This window comes from Pleurodeles waltl, chromosome 6 (assembly GCF_031143425.1).
Source record: "Pleurodeles waltl isolate 20211129_DDA chromosome 6, aPleWal1.hap1.20221129, whole genome shotgun sequence".
Taxonomy (NCBI): Eukaryota; Metazoa; Chordata; class Amphibia; order Caudata; family Salamandridae; genus Pleurodeles; species Pleurodeles waltl.
Window position 1 is genome coordinate 1,178,178,478 of NC_090445.1, and position 19,229 is coordinate 1,178,197,706.

General features: G+C 46.3%; 1 protein-coding gene across 1 annotated transcript in view; it reads left to right on the forward strand.

Annotated features, from left to right (window-relative positions):
* Positions 1–19,229, forward strand: part of LOC138301751 (protein ecdysoneless homolog) — a 277,339-nt gene that overhangs the window by 90,421 nt on the left and 167,689 nt on the right. The window contains exon 4 of the mRNA XM_069242263.1: positions 11,591–11,716. Within this exon, the coding sequence (XP_069098364.1) occupies positions 11,591–11,716 (126 nt within the window). The remainder of the gene's footprint in view (positions 1–11,590; positions 11,717–19,229) is intronic.

The following is a 19,229-nucleotide window of genomic DNA, read 5'->3' on the forward strand; positions in this document are numbered from 1 at the left end:
ACACAGGCCTTGCAACAGTGAAAACCGAATTTGGCAGTATTTAATTGTTAAGACATGAAAAACACATCAGTACATGTCCCACCTTTTAAGCTAAACTGCACCCTGCCCATGGGGCTACCTAAGGCCTACCTTAGAGGTGCCTTACATGTACAAAAAGTGAAGGATTGGGCCTATCAAGTGGGTACGCTTGCTAGGTCGAATTGGCAGGTTAAAACTGTGCACTCACACACTGCAGTGGTAGGTCTGTGCCATGTTTACAGGGCTACTCATGTGGGTGGCACAACCAGTGCTGCAGGCCCACTAGTAGCATCTGATTTACAGGTCCTGTGCACCGCTAGTGCAGTTTACTAGGAACGTACTAGTAAATCAAATATGCCAATCATGGAAAAGCCTGTCACACATACAATTTACACAGGGAGCACTTGTACTTCAGCACTGGTCAGCAGTGGTAAAGTGCCCAGAGTACCAAAAACAGCAAAAACAAAGTCCAGCACACAGTCAGAACATGGGAAGCAGAGGCAAAAAAGACAGGGGAGATCACGCCATGGATGCCAGGTCTAACACGTGTCCTCCCCAGCTGGACAGACTATCTGCATTGGCGTGTTCTGTTCCAGGGTGGTGTACCACTGTAAACTCCATTCTCTGTAGGGAGATAGACCATCTCAACAGTTTTGGGTATTCACCCTTCTTCTGCATTTACCACCTGAGGGGCATGTGGTCTGTCTGAACCCAGAAGTGAGTCCCAAGCAAGTAGAGTCTTAGCTTCTACAGCGCCCAGACCCCAGCATAAGTTCATGAACAATTGCACTTCACCTACGTTCCCGGGGGAAGTAACCTCCTACTAACGAAGGCTACAGGCTGGTCTAGGCCCTCCTTATTTAGTTGTGCAAATACTGTTCCCACAACCTCTGAAGCATCAGTCTGCATGAAAAACTTCTTGGGAAAAGTCAGACGCCTTCAGCAAGGGTGCTGTTCACATAGCTGCCTTCAGGGTATCAAAAGTTGTCTGGCAACCCTCAGTCCAGATCACTTTCTTTGGTTGTTTCTTGGAAGTTAATTCTATCAAGGGAGCAACAATGGTCACACCCCTTAACAAACCTTCTATAGTAACCTGTGAGACCTAAAAAGGCTTTCACCAGAGTCTGTGTCTTGGGAGGCTCCCAAGCCAGAATAGTGTCAGTCCTGGGTTGTAGGGTGCCACTTGTCCACTCACTCCCCACCTGGTGCCCCAAGTACACTACAGAGCCCTGCTCTATTTGGCACTTGCTAGCCTTAATAGTGAGGCCTGCCTTCTGCAGAGCCTCCAACACTTTGCAGAGGTGTTGCAGTTGTTCCTCCCGTGGGAACTGAACTGAACACAGCAATATCATCCAGGTAGGCTGCACAGATATCCTCCCATCCAGCCAACACCTGGTTAACCAGCCTCTGAAAGGTGGCAGGGGCATTTTCCATCCCAAAGGGCATCTCCCTAAACTGATAGTGCCTATCTGGGGTAGAAAATGCAGACATCTCCTTAGCCCCCTCAATCAGAGCAATCTGCCAATATCCAGAGGTCAGTTGAAAGCCCCCTAACCGATCAATGAGCTTATCAGCTCGGGGGATTGGGTTTGCGTCAGTCTTCGTGACAGCATTGAGTCCACTGTAGTCCACACAGAACCTGAGTTCTGAAGTGGCACCAGGAGGAGCAGCTTTTGGGACCAATACCACAGGACTGGCCCAAGGTCTACTGGAAAACTAAATAACCCCAAGAGCTAACATTTTAGATACCTCATCCTTAATGCTAGCTCTAACCTTGTCAATCACCCTGTACATTTTATGTTTCACAGGTGGACTATCCCCAGTGTCCACATCATGTGTGCACAAGTAGGTTACCTCTGGGATCAAGGAAAAGAGAGAGGCAAACTGTCCCAACACTTGGCGACAATCCCTCTGTTTTGCTAGAGTCAGTGAGGAAGAGAGGTTCACAGTCTTCACTGACCAACCTTCTCCTTAGCAGGATGGCAGGTCAGCAAGAGGCTCACTGTCTTCCTCCACCCCATCATCTGTTGCCAAGAGCATAGTCACCTGTGGCCTCTCAACATGAGGCTTGAGGCGGTTCACATGTAGGATCCTCTAAGGGTTCCTAGGAGTCCGCAAGTTCACCAGATGGGTGACATCACTCTTGCGCTCCACCACCTCAAAAGGCCCAGTCCACTTATCTTGGAGCGGACAAGGATCCATTGGGGCCATCGCCCACAATTTTTGTTCAGGATGAAATTCAACCAGAGTGGCATTCCAGTCATACCACCTTGTGATATCTTCCAGACTTGTATCCAGGTTCTCTTGAGCGAGCTTCCTGTAGCAGGAAGTCTGGTTCCTAAAAGCCAGCATGTAACCAGGGACTGGATAAGGCCCCATTTGGGTTGGAGGGGGGGGCGGTGACAGGCGACAGGCGTCTCAGCAGAGAGTCCAGATGCTGGCAGAGGAAGTCTTTGATGGCCATGAGACTTCAAAACAGGAGAAAAGCTCAATCCAAGCCCTTGGAGATTCTTCACAAGCAGGAATATACCACAGGGTCCAGTTATCTTCTTTCAGACAGAAGCAGCAACTGCAGGCCATCCCAGCAAAGTGCAATCACAGGCTCTTATCTTTGGCAGAGGTTCCTCTTGGTTCCAGAAGTAATCTGAAAATCTGGGATTTTGAGTCCACTACTTATACCCCTTTTTTTTCCTTTGAAGTAGGCAAACCTCAAAGGGAAGTCTCTGCTGTTCACAAGATCCTGCCTTGACCTGGCTCCAGACTCACACCAGGGGTTGGAGACTGCATTGTGTGAGGGCAGGCTCAGCCCATTCAGGTGTAAGTGACCACTCCTCCGTCTACTCTAGTCCAGATGGCCCATCAGGATATGCAGGCTGCACCCCAGCTCCTCTTGTGTCACTGTCTAGCGGGGATTCACAAACAACCCAACTATCAGCCTGACCCAGACAGGTAATACACAAGCAGGCAGAGTCACAGAACAGTTTAAGCAAAAAAAGCCCAAGTGTCATGTTCAAACTGACAATTTAAAAACCAACTTTACCAAAAGATGTATTTTCAAATTGTAAGTTCAGAGACCCTAAACTCGACATCTCTATTTGCTGCCAAAGGTAAACTGCACTTAAAGATTATTTAAAGGCATTCCTCATGTTAACCTACGGGAGAGAGAGGCCTTGCAGCAGTGAAAACCGAAATTTGGCAGTATTTCACTGTTGGGACATGAAAAACATATTTGTACATGTCCCACCTTTAACCTACACTGCAGTGTGCCCTTGGTGCTACATAGGGCCTACCTTAGGGGTGCCTTAAATGTTTAACAAGAGAAGGTTTGGGCCTGGCAAGTGGGTGCACTTGCGAGGTCGAATTGACACACACACACTCACTCACACACTCCCTACCTCCCTCCCTCTGGCAGGTCTGAGCCATGTTTACAGGGCCACTAGTAGCATTTGATTTACAGGCCCTCTAGTGCACTTTACTAGGGACTTACCAGTAAATCAAATATGCCAATCATGAAAAGCCAATTACACATACAAATTACACAGGGAGCACTTGCACTTTAGCACTGGTCAGCAGTGGTAAAGCACCCAGAGTACCAAAAAAAAGCAAAAACAAAGTCCAGCACACAGTAAAAACATGGGAAGCAGAGGCAAAAAAGATAGGGGAGACCACACCAAGGTTTCCAGGTCTAACACCTTTAGATTCAATTGACTTTTGAATTGACAATGTTTCTAAATTTTTAAGAGTCCTGCTAGAGCCTTGGTTAAGTTCCCTTTAGTGTTTCTATTTTAGATATAAGTTACCATAAGGGTAAGTAGCTAGAAGTAGTTTGTAGTTCATAAAAGTAATCACCAGCTTTACTAACAAAATGAGTAGCTCAGAGGGCATGGTGGTGGAACTCAGCCTCACCCCTTATCCCCATCTGAGGTCCCTCTGTGGCTTAAGAAAAATTTAAACTGGTTCCAACCTTACCAAGATTCAGCTCCAGTGGCTCTTGGCAGAGTATGCAAAGAAAGACCTCCCCTCAGATGGGGAAGATGTTAGGGATCAGGAGGATGGACCAATGCCCCCCCATCTCACCTAACTAGGGAGGACAGAGCACAAAGGCCCCTGACTCCAAGTATAGTATTCACAGGATCTGGATCTCCCACAGGGGTGTCCTGCTCCTCTTGGAACATTGAGGGCAGCTCCTGGCTATAGAAAGGGAGAGATAAGAAATGGGCTTAGCACCCATTAATGGTGGCAGCAACTTAATAACTAGAGGCAGAGGGCCCTCTGACACCCCTAAATTCCCCAAAGGGGTTGTCCCCAAGTACGAGGAAGTTTATGACATCACCAAGTGGTTCACAGCCTTCAAGAGGGCTTTTGGAACCAGAGAATTGAAAACAATCTCATTGAGGAGCTCTCCTTTGGGAACTGTTCACTGGTAAGTGTAGGTATAGACTCCTCACACTCACTTGTGCAGATGTTGAACCATGTGCCCACATGAAGACTACCCTGATTGAGGGCTTTGGATTCACCACTGAGGAGTATAGAATTAGGTTGAGGGGGGCTCACAAAATCTCGAGCCAGTCCTGGGTTGATTTTGTAGACTACTCATTGAAAACGCTAGATGGTTGGATATCTGACAGTGGAGTGCGTGGCTATGATGGGCTTTATAATCTATTAGTAAAAGAACATCTTTTCAGTAACTGCTTCAGTGACAAGTTGCGTAAATATCTGGTAGACCTAGGTCTAATTTCTCCCCAAGAACTGGGAAAGAAGGCAAACCATTGGGCCAAGACTAGGGTCACAAAGACTTCCACTGTGTTTGACCAAAAGAAAGGGGTTACAAAGTCTCCCCAAGGGAAGGGTGGTGAGACACCTAAGGATACAACTAAAGAGTATTCTAAAGGCCCACAAACACCCGTGTAGGAGGCTGGGCACGAGCTTCTTCACAATCTTCACATGGGTACTAAGGTAAAAAACGTTGATCCCAAAAAAGCCTGGTGTCACAACTGTAGGCAGAATGGACACCAAACTGGAGACTTGGCCTGTCCCAAAAAGAATCTCCCAAGTACTGCACCAGCTACCACTGGTATAGCCAGTCTCTAGGTGGGATCAACAACTAGGTATGCCCAGAGCAAATCAAGGTTCACACTCCAGCTACTTTAGTTTGAGTGTGTGATAGATGTTGCCACTCTTGCTGTCTGGCCCCCTAACATGAACAAATACAGACTGCATCCCTTGATTAATGGGACTAAGGTAGAATCCTTGAGGGATACAGGTGCCAGTGTCACCATGTTGACAGAAAAACTGGTTTCCCCAGGACAGTGTCTGGCTGGACAAACCTATCCAGTCACCAATGCTGACAATGTGACTAAGGTTCATCCCATGGCTATTGTGATCTTAGAATGGGGAAGGGTTACTAGCCTGAAACTGGTAGTGGTCTCTTCTGCAATCCCAGTTGAATGTCTGCTGGGTAATGACCTGGAGTCCTCAGCTTGGGCTGAGGTAGAACTCAAAGCCCATGCAGCCATGCTGGGAATCCCTGAGATGGTGTGTATGAAGACTACAGCACAGGGTAAACAAATTGTTTGGAGCCTGGAAATAATGGGCCAACATTCCAAGAGAAAATGCAAGAAGTCTGGGGGGGGGGGGGCAGCTTATGTACAGCATCAAGCACAAGCCTCCTCTTCTTAGTAAGAAGTCTTAGCATTCTCTAAGGGAACTGAGTCCATAGAGCTTGATCCTTATCAGGGAGAGCTCTTGGACACCGGGGACCAGTTGTGCCAGGGACAGAGAACCTGTCCCACTCTTGAAGGCCTTCAGCAGCTGCACAGGAGAAAGGAGAGGTCAGTGGCTCCCACAGGATCTATTTGGAAAAGGATTCCTTTACACTGAGGCCAGACAACTCAAACCTTTTGCAACCAGGAGAGTGGTAGTGCCTCAGCAGTATAGGGAATTTATCCTCACTGTAGCACATGACATCCCCCTACCTGGTCATCTGGGGCAAACTAAAACGTGGAACAGGCTTGTCAACCATTTCTACTGGCCCAACATGTCTCAAAAGGTGAAAGAGTTTCCAGCTCCTGTGTCACCTGCCAAGCCAGTGTTAAGGCAGGTGACCACCCAAAGCCCCCCCAGCCCCCAATTCCACAACGCTGTGGTTAGGGTTCCCTTTGAAAGGGTTGGTGTGGACATAGTGGGCCACTTGAACCACCCACAGCCTCAGGAAACCAATGTATACTGGTAGTAGTGGATCATGCTACCAGGTATCCTGGAGCAATCCCCCTTAGGTCTGTTACAGATCCTGCAGTAGCCAAAGCCCTTATTGTTATCTTTACCAGGGTATGGTTTCGTAAGGGGGTGGTTCCTGACAGAGGTACCAGCTTAATGTCAGCTTACCTCATATACATGTGGAATGAGTATGGGGTGACTTATAAGTTCACCATACCACGGAAACCTTTGCTGTGTTATGTCCCAGAAAAAGTTGAGACCATACTTGTTTGGTACTCAATTTGTTGTTCAAACTGACCCCAGACCTCTCTGATGGCTAGTGCAAATGAAAGGTGAGAACCCTAAACTTTTGAGGTGATCCAGCTCCCTACAGGGAATGGACATTACATTGGAACTGTACCCGCGTCCCTTTATGATAATTTATTTCTCATCCGGACTCGTTTTAGGCCAATGGATCTTTTGACCCAGTTGAGAGACACCGTAGGACGAGATAGCTAATCAATATATCAATCAATACATCAATAATGTCATCAATATTTATCACGATAATACATTTCACTTTAGTCAAAGTCATTAATCAATTCAAAGACGCTACCATGTCCTTTCAGCCATGAATAACCACACCTTGTTTAGTAGAATTTCATGAGTTTTATTCCCTATTAATTACAGTCTAATAGAAAATGCGTTAATCTCAACACCAAGAAACATATTAGCATAGTCACGATATGGCAACTTTGGTAAGCTTTCATTAAGGCTAGAATCACAAACATCAGAACGTAACACGGCGTGAACATAGATCAATTTAGCAGAGTGTCAATAACACGTCAGTTCAACAAAGCATAGTCTTGGTCATTTGTCTATTTGCGTCAGTTTGGTGAACACCTATCCTAACCACTAATTAGCATTAGCATGTTGGGCTTCATGCAAAACACTCTGATCACCAATTTGGGAAACATCTATCTATGGTCTCTGTCAAAAGTAAGCAGTTGGTACCTAGAAAGGAAAAGCAAACAGACAAATTACAAATGCGTTGTCATAATTACCCTCCAAGGATTAGATCAGCACACAGGTTCAGTCTTCGTCTTCAGGACATCAATCAGATCGCCATCAGTCAGAACTCGGCTCTGGGGCAAAAAGGGCACTTCCCTCATATGGAGGAAAAGTATAAATGGGCAACTCTAAGGGCGAGGGTGGTTTAAGTAAATCACCAAACAGAGTGACAGAGTTTCTGGATAAAATCAATAGCATTCCCTAACCCACCTCAATGACCTCCCTGTGACATGGGTTTTTATCCCTTCTTCGATGTACATTCCCCCAAAATTCTATTGGTTGTTTGTCATACCCCACTATCTTTAACCTATCAAATAAGCATTAGGTAATCCTAATCTTCACTACATATTGTTTTACAAGTCTTTGATTGGTCCTTGTAAGTGACGTCTTCAGAAGTGGCACGTCCGGTGCGATTTCATCCTCCTGTAATTCTTTGCACATCTTTTGGTCAGCAGTTCCATTGTCTTCACCGGTTTGAATGACCTTGTACATTAGATTAATCTACACTGTTTCAATTCACTTTTAACATTTAGTCTGTGGACGAGGGGAGATGGTGAGATCGGATCTAACATGGTTACATTCATCTTCCAAGTCGAAGAAAAAAATAGACAGGGTCATGGCCCTTTGTGAGTCAGCACACTGGAAAATAGAAAAATGCATTTAATATGAGAGCCAGGCAGCTAAGATGCAGCTCATGCTAACTTAAGGCCTATGAGGTTTTCAACACAGATTTAATAACGCAAATGTTAGTATAAGCTCAATTGAACGTAACATAAACCTTTTGGTCATTATTATTAGTTTGCGTATACATTGGTGGCCACTCTTCGTGGTTACAATTCAAGTACATATCTGAGCAAAATTACTATTATTATACTTTCTATGCGGCAGTATCACACCCTAATTCATAAACATTTCATGTTAATATAGATTATATAAGCTACGCTCTCTCAGAACCATAGACCTGGGACTGCCCGTGCCAATGCAGATGGCCTTTTCATGTTTTTCCACTTAGACAATGAAGACTCTTCTGGGAAAGGTTAGTCTCATCCTCTTTCATTTGGGACGGAGTTGGACACACGGACACACACTTTGTTTTGCCTGATATTGATAGTGACTTGACTGAATGCGCTGGGATTCTGCTAATCAGGTACCAGCACCCTCCAGTGTTCTTTCCTTAAATTGTACCTTTGTTTCCACATTTGCCACACCCCTGGCACACAGCTAAGTCCCTTGTAAAAGATACCAATGGTACCGAGGGCTCTGTGGCCAGAGAAGGTGCTGCAGCATGTATTGTGACATCATAAGGGACCCCTCACTAAACACATGTACACTGCCATTGCAGATTGTGTCTGCTGGTGGGGAGAAAAGGGTAAAGTCGACATGGCATCCTTCTCAGGGTGCTATGCCCACCAACCACTGCCTATGGCATAGGGAAGTCACCCCTCTAGCAGGCCTTACAGCCCTAATGCAGGGTGCACTATTCCACAGGTGAGGGCATAGCTGAATGAGCAATATGCCCCTACAGTGTCTAAGTCCATTCCTAGACATTGTAAGTGCAGTGTGGCCATATTTGGTACATGGGCTGTGAGTTTGTCATTGCGAACTCCAAAGCTGGCTTCACTGAAGACTAGGAAGTTTGGTTTCGAATGTCTCAGCACAATAAACCTACACTGATGCCAGTGTTGGATTTATTGTAAAATGCACACAGAGGGCATCTTAGAGATACCCCCAGTATTTTAACCAAGCCTTTAGTGCAGGACCGAGCAGTCTGTGCCAGCCTGCCACTAACAGACAAGTTTCTGATCCCATGGGGTAAGAGCCTTTGTGCTCTCTGGGGTCAGAAACAAAGTCTGCTCTGAGTGGAGGTGCTTCACACCTCATTCCTGCAGAAAAGGGCACTCCAGCTAGTGGAGATACCTAACCCCTGCCCCCCCCCCCCTCCACCTCCCTCAAATACGACCACCACTTCATCTGGGACCACCCTTTAAGGTGTCCAAAGCTGAATTGACCCCCTCCTTGCAGAATTCTCCATCTTGTTTTGCAGGATAGGGACCACTAAGGTTGAGAATGTGCCTCCCTCCCCAAAGGGAGTGGGCACAGGAATTGTGTAGCGACCCTCAGGGACAGTAGCTAGTGCTAATGCTCTCTGACCCCTGTAATGCTCAGGCCTCCTGTTATAGCTAGGGGAGATTACATACCACCCCCCACCCTAATCGGACGAGTCCCACTTTTTGCGGCATGTCTGGTGGGAAAATTAAGAAAAACAAGGAGGAATGATCAATTCAGCTGGGAGCACCCCTTAGGTGTCCATAGCTGAAGTGACCCACTCTTTGCAGATTCTTCCATCTTGTTTTGTAGGATATGGACCAATAGGGTTAGAAATGTGCCTCTCTCTCCAAAGGGAGTGGGCACAGGAAGGGTGTGGCCATCCTTAGGGATAGTAGCCATTGACTACTGCTTTCTGACCCCCTATAATGCACCTGAATCTAGTATTTAGGAGCTCCCCTGAATCTTACTCACCAGATTCCTGGCGACCTCAAGAAGAAGAAAGAAGGGCTGCTTAGCTGACCCCAGCAGTGAAGACTGCAGATGACAAATTACTTGGCCCCAGCCCTACCTACCTGCCTGTCTGCAGCTTTAAAGACCTCTGCTCCAAGAAGGTGACGCATCCTGCAGGACCAGCGACCTTTACAAACCCTGCCTGCCCAGCAGAGGACCATGAACTTCTGAGGGCAGCAGCCCTGTCCAAAAGGAATCACCACAAGGACTCCAGAGCAGCCCCAGATCTGCAATCCCTGTCCACTCTGCACCAGACACTGATGGCCCAAGTCCAGATGACCTACCGGTCCAGAGGAGGTTCACAGGCAATTCCGACGCAGAGTCCATCATGGGTTGACACCTTCTGGCCAACACGCCGATGCCTGCAGCCTGAATCTAGAGGGCTCTCCCTGACCACGACTGAATCAGACGAATATACGCGATGCCCAAGGAGACCCCTGCACCCGCAGCCGGCCTTGGGGAATCCGACTGACAATCCAGCAATGTCCAGCGGGCACCTCTCCTGCCTGTCCAGCCTTTGATTTCCCAGAACCGATCCCTGGACCCAGCCTGAAGCATCATTTGTGACCCCGAGGCCCTCCCATTGAGAAGCATTGGGCGCCCTGCTCTGTGTTTGCACCCTGCACCCAGACGCCCCTGTGCCGATGAGGGTGTGTTTGGTGTGATCCTGCCCATGCCCACACCCCCCCCCCTCCTTACTTTATTACCTGTTATCTGCTTTCTACTGAGCATGCCCAGTCCTTGAATGGTAAGTTGTGTACTTATCTGTTTTCTGTGACCCCCCCCCCCCACCTACCCCCCTCCCTCTCACACTCCCACCGCCCTCCTCAGGACTCAATGGACTCCTATGGAAAATTGCAGTGTCCACTTTTGAAATAGAAAATTGCTACTTACTTGTAAACTATATTTACAAAAACCAAACAAAGTACATTTGATACATTTGCTTGATACCTATTGACAGCTGTACTTACCTCCAAAGTTCTTCCGGTTCTAGTAATAAAGTAACAAAGTACATTTTTGCATTATAAAAACAATTGGCCTGGTGTTAGTCATTGAGTGTGTGCCTCATTTCCTGACTGTGTGTGTACAACAAATGCTTTGCACTAGCTTCTGATAAGCCGAACAGCTCAACCACACTACAACAAAAGAGAGCATTAGTATTATCTACTTTAGCCTCTGTTAAGCCTCTGGGGAACCCCTGGACTCGCTGCACTCTGTACCTCATTTTGGTATAGCATATACAGAGCAGCGTCCTACAGAGCCCACCTCTGAAAATGCTTTTTCTTGAATCGACATTGCACATATTCACCTAACAAGGCTTGGGGAGCTGGACCTTTAGCATCAACAACTCTTATGGGATATCAGTTACCATGGAAGTCATTCCCAATAGGAGACCACCACCAGATCAGAGGAAAGAAGAAGCAGGTGTTTGGTTGTAGTTTGGGTCTGTTCAAGAGGCCAACTGTAAGTGTGATGGGTGAGCCACAAGTTGATGTGTTCTGCAGTATACTGATTTACTACAAATGTCATACAAATATTTGAAACACTCAATTCTTGCTGGAACAAAGTATCTGCATTAGGATAGTGTAATAGGTACTTTTTAAACTTTGGACATATTATTTTCTGAAATAGCAGATTTTAGTTTACATTCAGAAAACGTTATGCATATTTTGCAGCAAAATGTGTATTTTTTAAGTTGGAGGCGTAACTTGCTTCCAATTAATCATTTTACCTTTATCTCTTTCAGGCGCATGGCTTTGAAATGATGTGCTCTAAGTGCACTGGTTCCTCATCGGATCATAGGAGAAGTACATTTGATAATCCACGGTGGAGTGGCTTTCTTAGCAGCTTGAAGAAAAATGATTACTTTAAGGTGAGATGTTCTATTTAAGTTACATTCCTTAGAATCAGGGAACCCATTTCAACATATAAAACCTGCAGGATGTACACAAACAACATTTAAGCGCAGACAGGAAAAATATGTTATGTGCATTTCACTAACAAAAGCCTCTGTGTAGAATTCCGAGTCACAAACTCACGTTAGCCAGATGAAAGCAGTTTCTACTGTTAATAATACAGCTTTAAACATTTGGTTGAGTCAAATCAGGTTAGTAGTTGCAGTGTGCATTTTGGGGCTATATATTCTTGTCATTTATTGTCTTTTTGTTGGTTACATGATATCGATATATATGCTGGTGCAAGGTCACCTGTTTTTGTACAGGTTTTGATCCATAATGTGCAATTTATAGCCTAGAACACTCCATAAATATAAAATATGTTGGATACTTGGTTGATTGAACAAGTGCCTGATACCATGAGTGTTGTGAAGTTCCTAGAAAAGTTCCTAAATGCCATAGTAAGAACATTTTCACCTCCTGACAAGTGAAAATCCATAAAGTAGTATGATGAATTGTGAGGCAATGTGTAATATGGGTGAACTTTAATATTATAAAGATACTACAACGTAATTTGACTGAGGTGATGTGTCCTGTGAGAACTGTATTCTTCTGTTTTAATTAATCCCCTTATTGAAGTATGGGTGAGTACAAATGTGATACACCCATTTTGTGAGCATGCATATTTACAAACGTTCAGTAAAAAAGATACTAAATTAAAGTACTTTGTTGTTGATCAGGCAAGAGGCTCATTGTCCAGTACTAATAATGTCTTAAGCAGCCTATGGGTTGATGAATCGATGTCCGGCATGTTAGTTTCTGAACCTACTGATTTGCTTGCCTCAAAAAGTTATTACTGGTTTTAGAAGAGTGAGTAAGATTTTCTTAATGGCTGTTGTAGAAAAATACATTCATTGTCAGGGTGAGATACACGCAAGTGGAGAAGTCATGTGCGTGTCAGCTGTGTAGTATACCCTACTGTTGGCCCAGATTTGGGGGTTTAAGACCCCAATCCTGAAATATAACTTGCTGATCTGCCCCATATCAATAATACCTGCATCACATGCTCTGACTGTAGATTGAGTGATTGGCACAGTTTGTTGGTACACGCTACTGCATCTCAAATGCACTTTTCACCATGGGGTTTAGAATATCAGCAGCACTGCTCTGAAGGTCACATGCAGCTTGCTCTCAGATAGCAAGGAAAGTGCAGTCCTTTTCACAGGATGTAAGATAGAAGAGATGTAATTGTAAAACAACAAATTCCAGGGTTGCACTTTGCGCTAAGGACCATTAGTTCACTGAGTGCACAACTGTCACAGTTCTGGTCTTTGTCCAGGGATTACATTATCTGGTCTGAATACCCCCAATCTTGAACACAGGCAGATGTCTTGTAGCGTTTCCCTTCCTCACAGAGCCCTTCTGACTGCTTAGCAAATAACATTTGGAGTCTCAACCTCCCCTTCTTATAGTCCATTTCCGGACACCAAAATGTGATTTAGGGTCTGAGTCTTTGAGGTTTTATGTTTGGGCTCTACTTCTTTTGAAGTGTACACTTCTCTTGCCCTCTTTTTGTCTGTTACAGCAGGCAAGACTCCAAAGCTGATTGATCCACAACACAATTGATGGGAGTGAGCAGAGTTCACACCTGAATGTCAGTCGCAGTAGTAAATACATCAAAGGATTAATCCCGGGCTCCCTGCCCTACTCTTCATGATTCCCTGATCAACCCCATCTCCTTCCTGGTATGTCTCCAGGCCCCTTCTTTGTGATATATCACTGAATCAAAGAGCAACCTTTTGAAGTGTGACAGGGGATCTCCAGTGTGTGTCCCACGCAGCTCTCAGGAATGCAATACACAAATCTATCTGGGGATTCCTCTCCTCCTTATGTCTTCACCGGGCATACCTGGGCTTCCCAAAATGGAACTCAGCATCCTCCATGTAAAATACCACTGCAGGCACACATGTTCTCTGTACATTGATAGCACACTTATTGTCCAGTATTTTGATCTCCATGCAATGTGCCATTAGACACACCTACGTTCAGCACATACATTCAGTCTGCGCACACTGCTCAGTACTGTAGCCTTTCTGTATTGTACTAGTGTGAGTTATTTGCAAGCACACACACTTACTATGCTTGTGCTGTACAACACATCACTCTTCATGTACTGTACTTCACATATTCTACTTCATGTAAGCATACACACCCACCACCTGTTTAATTGGACACACACTGCACAGCAAGTACTACATCTTTCATGTCATGCATTCCTCGCAGGCATACATACACCCAGCATATGTCCTAATCCCAGATGTCCTATACAATACTGCTGTATCCTTGTACTGTACCTTTCTCAGGCACACACAGGTCCAGCACAGATTCACTACTCCTGTGCTGCGCAGCACTCTACATCTACCTGATGTAAGCCAAGAGTGAGTTAAGCACACAGTGGCTGAACTTTTAAAAATGTGAGTGAGCTGTAGACCTTATTCCAGTGGTGCAGGGTAAAGAGGACCTGTTCACTACTACTGATTACTATACGGTACACTGCCACCAACAAACTTGTGCCGCTTAACCTCTGGCGAAGTTATTAGCTTTCCACCACCATGAGGGCAGCAGTTTGGGTGTCCACCCCAGTTCAACAAGATCACAATCCCTGAGATAGTCCTATGCCATGGTACACATGCATGATTTGTATTTATCTGTGAAAAAAAATCTGTATTCATCTCTTGAGGTCCTAGAAGAAAAGACTGCCCAGGTTATACAAAGTGTGGTGTTTCACCACCCTGACAAGTTTTCTGTACTGGAATGGAAGTTTGAGGTGTCCGTTCTCTGATTTGGCTTCATGGCAGGACATAGACGAGCTGGGATTGATTTTAATAAGATTGCTTGTGGATACTGCAAACTCTTGAAAGGCAATTCCTAAGACACTCAAGATCAAAATAATGTAACTCCTTTAATCGTCTATATTGTTTCGATCGCATTTCCATCTAGCCTCGAACCGATAGTACTGTCGGAATCTAGATTTTGCCCTTCTGGGCGTGTGCGCCCGACTCAGGCCTGTTCGTGCCTACCGCGTGGAAGCCTGATGGATCGGACTCCATTTCGATTCTGCCCTCAGTGCCACGCAAAGTTTCCCTACACAGACCAACACCTGGTTTGTAATCTGTGTCTTTCTCCCGATCATAAAGAAAGATTGTGAGGCCTGTCAATCGTTTCGATCCAAGAAAACCGTGCGTGATCAGAGACCAGAAGGTTAGGCGTCAAAGTACAGAACATCTTGACGTCATGGAAGAACAGGTGCAGACAGCGGTCTCCATCTGAGACACCGACTCTGAACAAGAATCGGAAGAAGATAGGCCTATCACTGTTGGACAGTGAGTACGTCTGCCCCTATATAAAAAACCATCGAAGGCCTTGGGTACACCACTGCCAGAGGGCCATGGTTCAACCTGAAAAAAGACTATTGTCAACCGACCTTTGGGTTCGGTGCTGAAAAAGGCCACTCCTCCTTTGACATCAGAGTCGAGTAAATCTGTAATGAGTTCTGCCTCGGACTCTAGTAAGCGTCCTCACTCCTCAGAGTTGAAGCCTTTACGCCCTGCTTTGGAGCCGAAAAAACAGACTCCCTTTTCGGGACCGAAAAGCTTCAATCTTCGGAACCCAAAAAATCTTCCTATACAGAAGAGCAAGGACTTCCGAGCCATCTCAAACAAAGTTCGAAATCACTGCAGGAATCTTATAGACCTTCTGATGAGGACACTGAGATTCAGCCTATCCTGGAGGTTATGGATGAAAGACAATCCAGAATCCACATCCACAAAGAGACTGGCAGAATTGTTACTTTACCTCCTCTGAAAACCAAAAGGAAGCTGGCTTTTCAGGAACAATTAGACACTGCTCAACCACCAGCAAACACTTATAAGCACAGGGAGAAGCCAGTACCTGCCTCTACATCTCCTTCTCATTCACCACAGCTTTCCTTTTCACCTCCACCCACTAGCCCACCACCGTTGCCTTCACCAACGCATTCACAGTACTCACATGGTGATACAGTGTATCCTTGGGATCTATATGGTGTGAGAAAGTAGCCTCTTTCTAGCCTTGTTACCCCCACTTTTGGCCTGTTTGTGAGTGTATGTCAGGGTGTTTTCACTGTCTCACTGGGATCCTGCTAGCCAGGGCCCAGTGCTCATAGTGAAAACCATATGTTTTCAGTATGTTTGTTATGTGTCACTGGGACCCTGCTAGTCAGGACCCCAGTGCTCATAAGTTTGTGGCCTATATGTATGTGTTCCCTGTGTGGTGCCTAACTGTCTCACTGAGGCTCTGCTAACCAGAACCTCAGTGGTTATGCTCTCATTTCTTTCAAATTGTCACTAACAAGCTAGTGACCAATTTTACCAATTTACATTGGCTTACTGGAACACCCTTATAATTCCCTAGTATATGGTACTGAGGTACCCAGGGTATTGGGGTTCCAGGAGATCCCTATGGGCTGCAGCATTTCTTTTGCCACCCATAGGGAGCTCTGACAATTCTTACACAGGCCTTCCACTGCAGCCTGAGTGAAATAACGTCCACGTTATTTCACAGCCATTTTACACTGCACTTAAGTAACTTATAAGTCACCTATATGTCTAACCTTTACCTGGTAAAGGTTAGGTGCAAAGTTACTTAGTGTGAGGGCACCCTGGCACTAGCCAAGGTGCCCCCACATTGTTCAGGGCCAATTCCCCGGACTTTGTGAGTGCGGGGACACCATTACACGCGTGCACTACATATAGGTCACTACCTATATGTAGCTTCACAATGGTAACTCCGAATATGGCCATGTAACATGTCTATGATCATGGAATTGCCCCCTCTATACCATCCTGGCATAGTTGGCACAATCCCATGATCCCAGTGGTCTGTAGCACAGACCCTGGTACTGCCAAACTGCCCTTCCTAGGGTTTCACTGCAGCTGCTGCTGCTGCCAACCCCTCAGACAGGCAGCTGCCCTCCTGGGGTCCAGCCAGGCCTGGCCCAGGATGGCAGAACAAAGGACTTCCTCTGAGAGAGGGTGTTACACCCTCTCCCTTTGGAAAATGGTGTGAAGGCAGGGGAGGAGTAGCCTCCCCCAGCCTCTGGAAATGCTTTCTTGGGCACAGATGTGCCCAATTCTGCATAAGCCAGTCTACACCGGTTCAGGGGACCCCTTAGACCTGCTCTGGCGCGAAACTGGACAAAGGAAAGGGGAGTGACCACTCCCCTGACCTGCACCTCCCCTGGGAGGTGTCCAGAGCTCCTCCAGTGTGCTCCAGACCTCTGCCATCTTGGAAACAGAGGTGCTGCTGGCACACTGGACTGCTCTGAGTGGCCAGGGCCACCAGGTGACGTCAGAGACTCCTTTTGATAGGCTCCTTCAGGTGTTAGTAGCCTATCCTCTCTCCTAAGTAGCCAAACCCTCTTTTCTGACTATTTAGGGTCTCTGTCTCTGGGGAAACTTTAGATAACGAATGCAAGAGCTCATCCGAGTTCCTCTGCATCTCTCTCTTCACCTTCTGCCAAGGAATCGACTGCTGACCGCGCTGGAAGCCTGCAAACCTGCAACATAGTAGCAAAGACGACTACTGCAACTCTGTAACGCTGATCCTGCCGCCTTCTCGACTGTTTTCCTGGTGGTGCATGCTGTGGGGGTAGTCTGCCTCCTCTCTGCACTAGAACCTCCGAAGAAATCTCCTGTGGGTCGACGGAATCTTCCCCCTGCAACCGCACGCACCAAAAAGCTGCATTACCGGTCCCTTGGGTCTCCTCTCAGCATGACGAGCGAGGTCCCTCGAATCCAGCAACTCTGTCCAAGTAACTCCCACAGTCCAGTGACTCTTCAGTCCAAGTTTGGTGGAGGTAAGTCCTTGCCTCACCTCGCTAGACTGCATTGCTGGGAACCGCGACTTTTGCAGCTACTCCGGCCCCTGTGCACTTCCGGCGGAAATCCTTTGTGCACAGCCAAGCCTGGGTCCACGGCACTCTAACCTGCATTGCACGACTTTCTAAGTTGGTCTCCGGCAACGTGGGACTCCTTTGTGTAACTTCAGGTGAGCACCGTTTCACGCATCCTCGTAGTGCCTGTTTCTGGCACTTCTCCAGGTGCTACCTGCTGCTAAGAGGGCTCCTTGTCTTGCTCGATGTCCCTTCTACCTTCTGGTCCAATTTGCGACCTCCTGGTCCCTCCTGGGCCACAGCAGCGTCCAAAAACGCTAACCGCACGATTTGCAGCTAGCAAGGCTTGTTGGCGTTCTTTCGGCGAGAAAAGACTTCTGCACGACTCTCCACAGCCAGAGGGATCCGTCCATCAAAGGGGAAGTCTCTAGCCCTTTTCGTTCCTGCAGAAACCTCAGCTTCTTCTGTCCAGTAGAAGCTTCTTTGCATCCACAGCTGGCATTTCCTGGGCATATGCCCATCTCCGACTTGCTTGTGACTTTTGGACTTGGTCCCCTTGTTCCACAGGTACCCTAGATTGGAAATCCATCGTTGTTGCATTGTTGGTTTGTGTCTTTCCTGCATTATTCCTCTAACACGACTTCTTTATCCTTAGGGGAACTTTAGTGCACTTTGCACTCACTTTTCAGGGTCTTGGGGAGGGTTATTTTTTTAACTCTCACTATTTTCTAATAGTCCTAGCGACCCTCTAAAAGGTCACATAGGTTTGGGGTCCATTCGTGGTTCGCATTCCACTTTTGGAGTATATGGTTTGTGTTGCCCCTATCCTTATGTGTCCCCATTGCATCCTATTGTAACTATACATTGTTTGCACTGTTTTCTAAGACTAGACTGCATATTTTTGCTATTGTGTATATATATCTTGTGTATATTTCCTATCCTCTCACTGAGGGTACACTCTAAGATACTTTGGCATATTGTCATAAAAATAAAGTACCTTTATTTTTAGTATAACTGTGTATTGTGTTTTCTTATGATATTGTGCAAGTGACACTTGTGGTACTGTGGTAGCTTCACACGTCTCCTAGTTCAGCCTAAGCTGCTCTGCTAAGCTACCATTATCTATCAGCCTAAGCTGCTAGACACCCTATACACTAATAAGGGATAACTGGGCCTGGTGCAAGGTGCAAGTACCCCTTGGTACTCACTACAAGCCAGTCCAGCCTCCTACATATGGCGCAGATCCTATTCCGGATAATGACCCAGATTGATACCCCTCCAAGCCTTCTCCACCAGAGGACACTACTGCATACACGCAGGTTGTTTCCAGGGCCGCTGCTTACCATGGGGTGCTTATGCACACTGAACCCTTAAATAGGATTTCCTGTTCAACACACTATCCTCCACCCACTCTAGATATCAGTGCCTTCCTATGTTACTGGAATGGTCAAACATGCAGACCAAATTTTTAGTGAGACAGTCAAAGCTAGAGTATTTACTCTGTGTATTGACAAAAAATACAGACCTACTCCTACAGACCCGGATTACATCACACACTG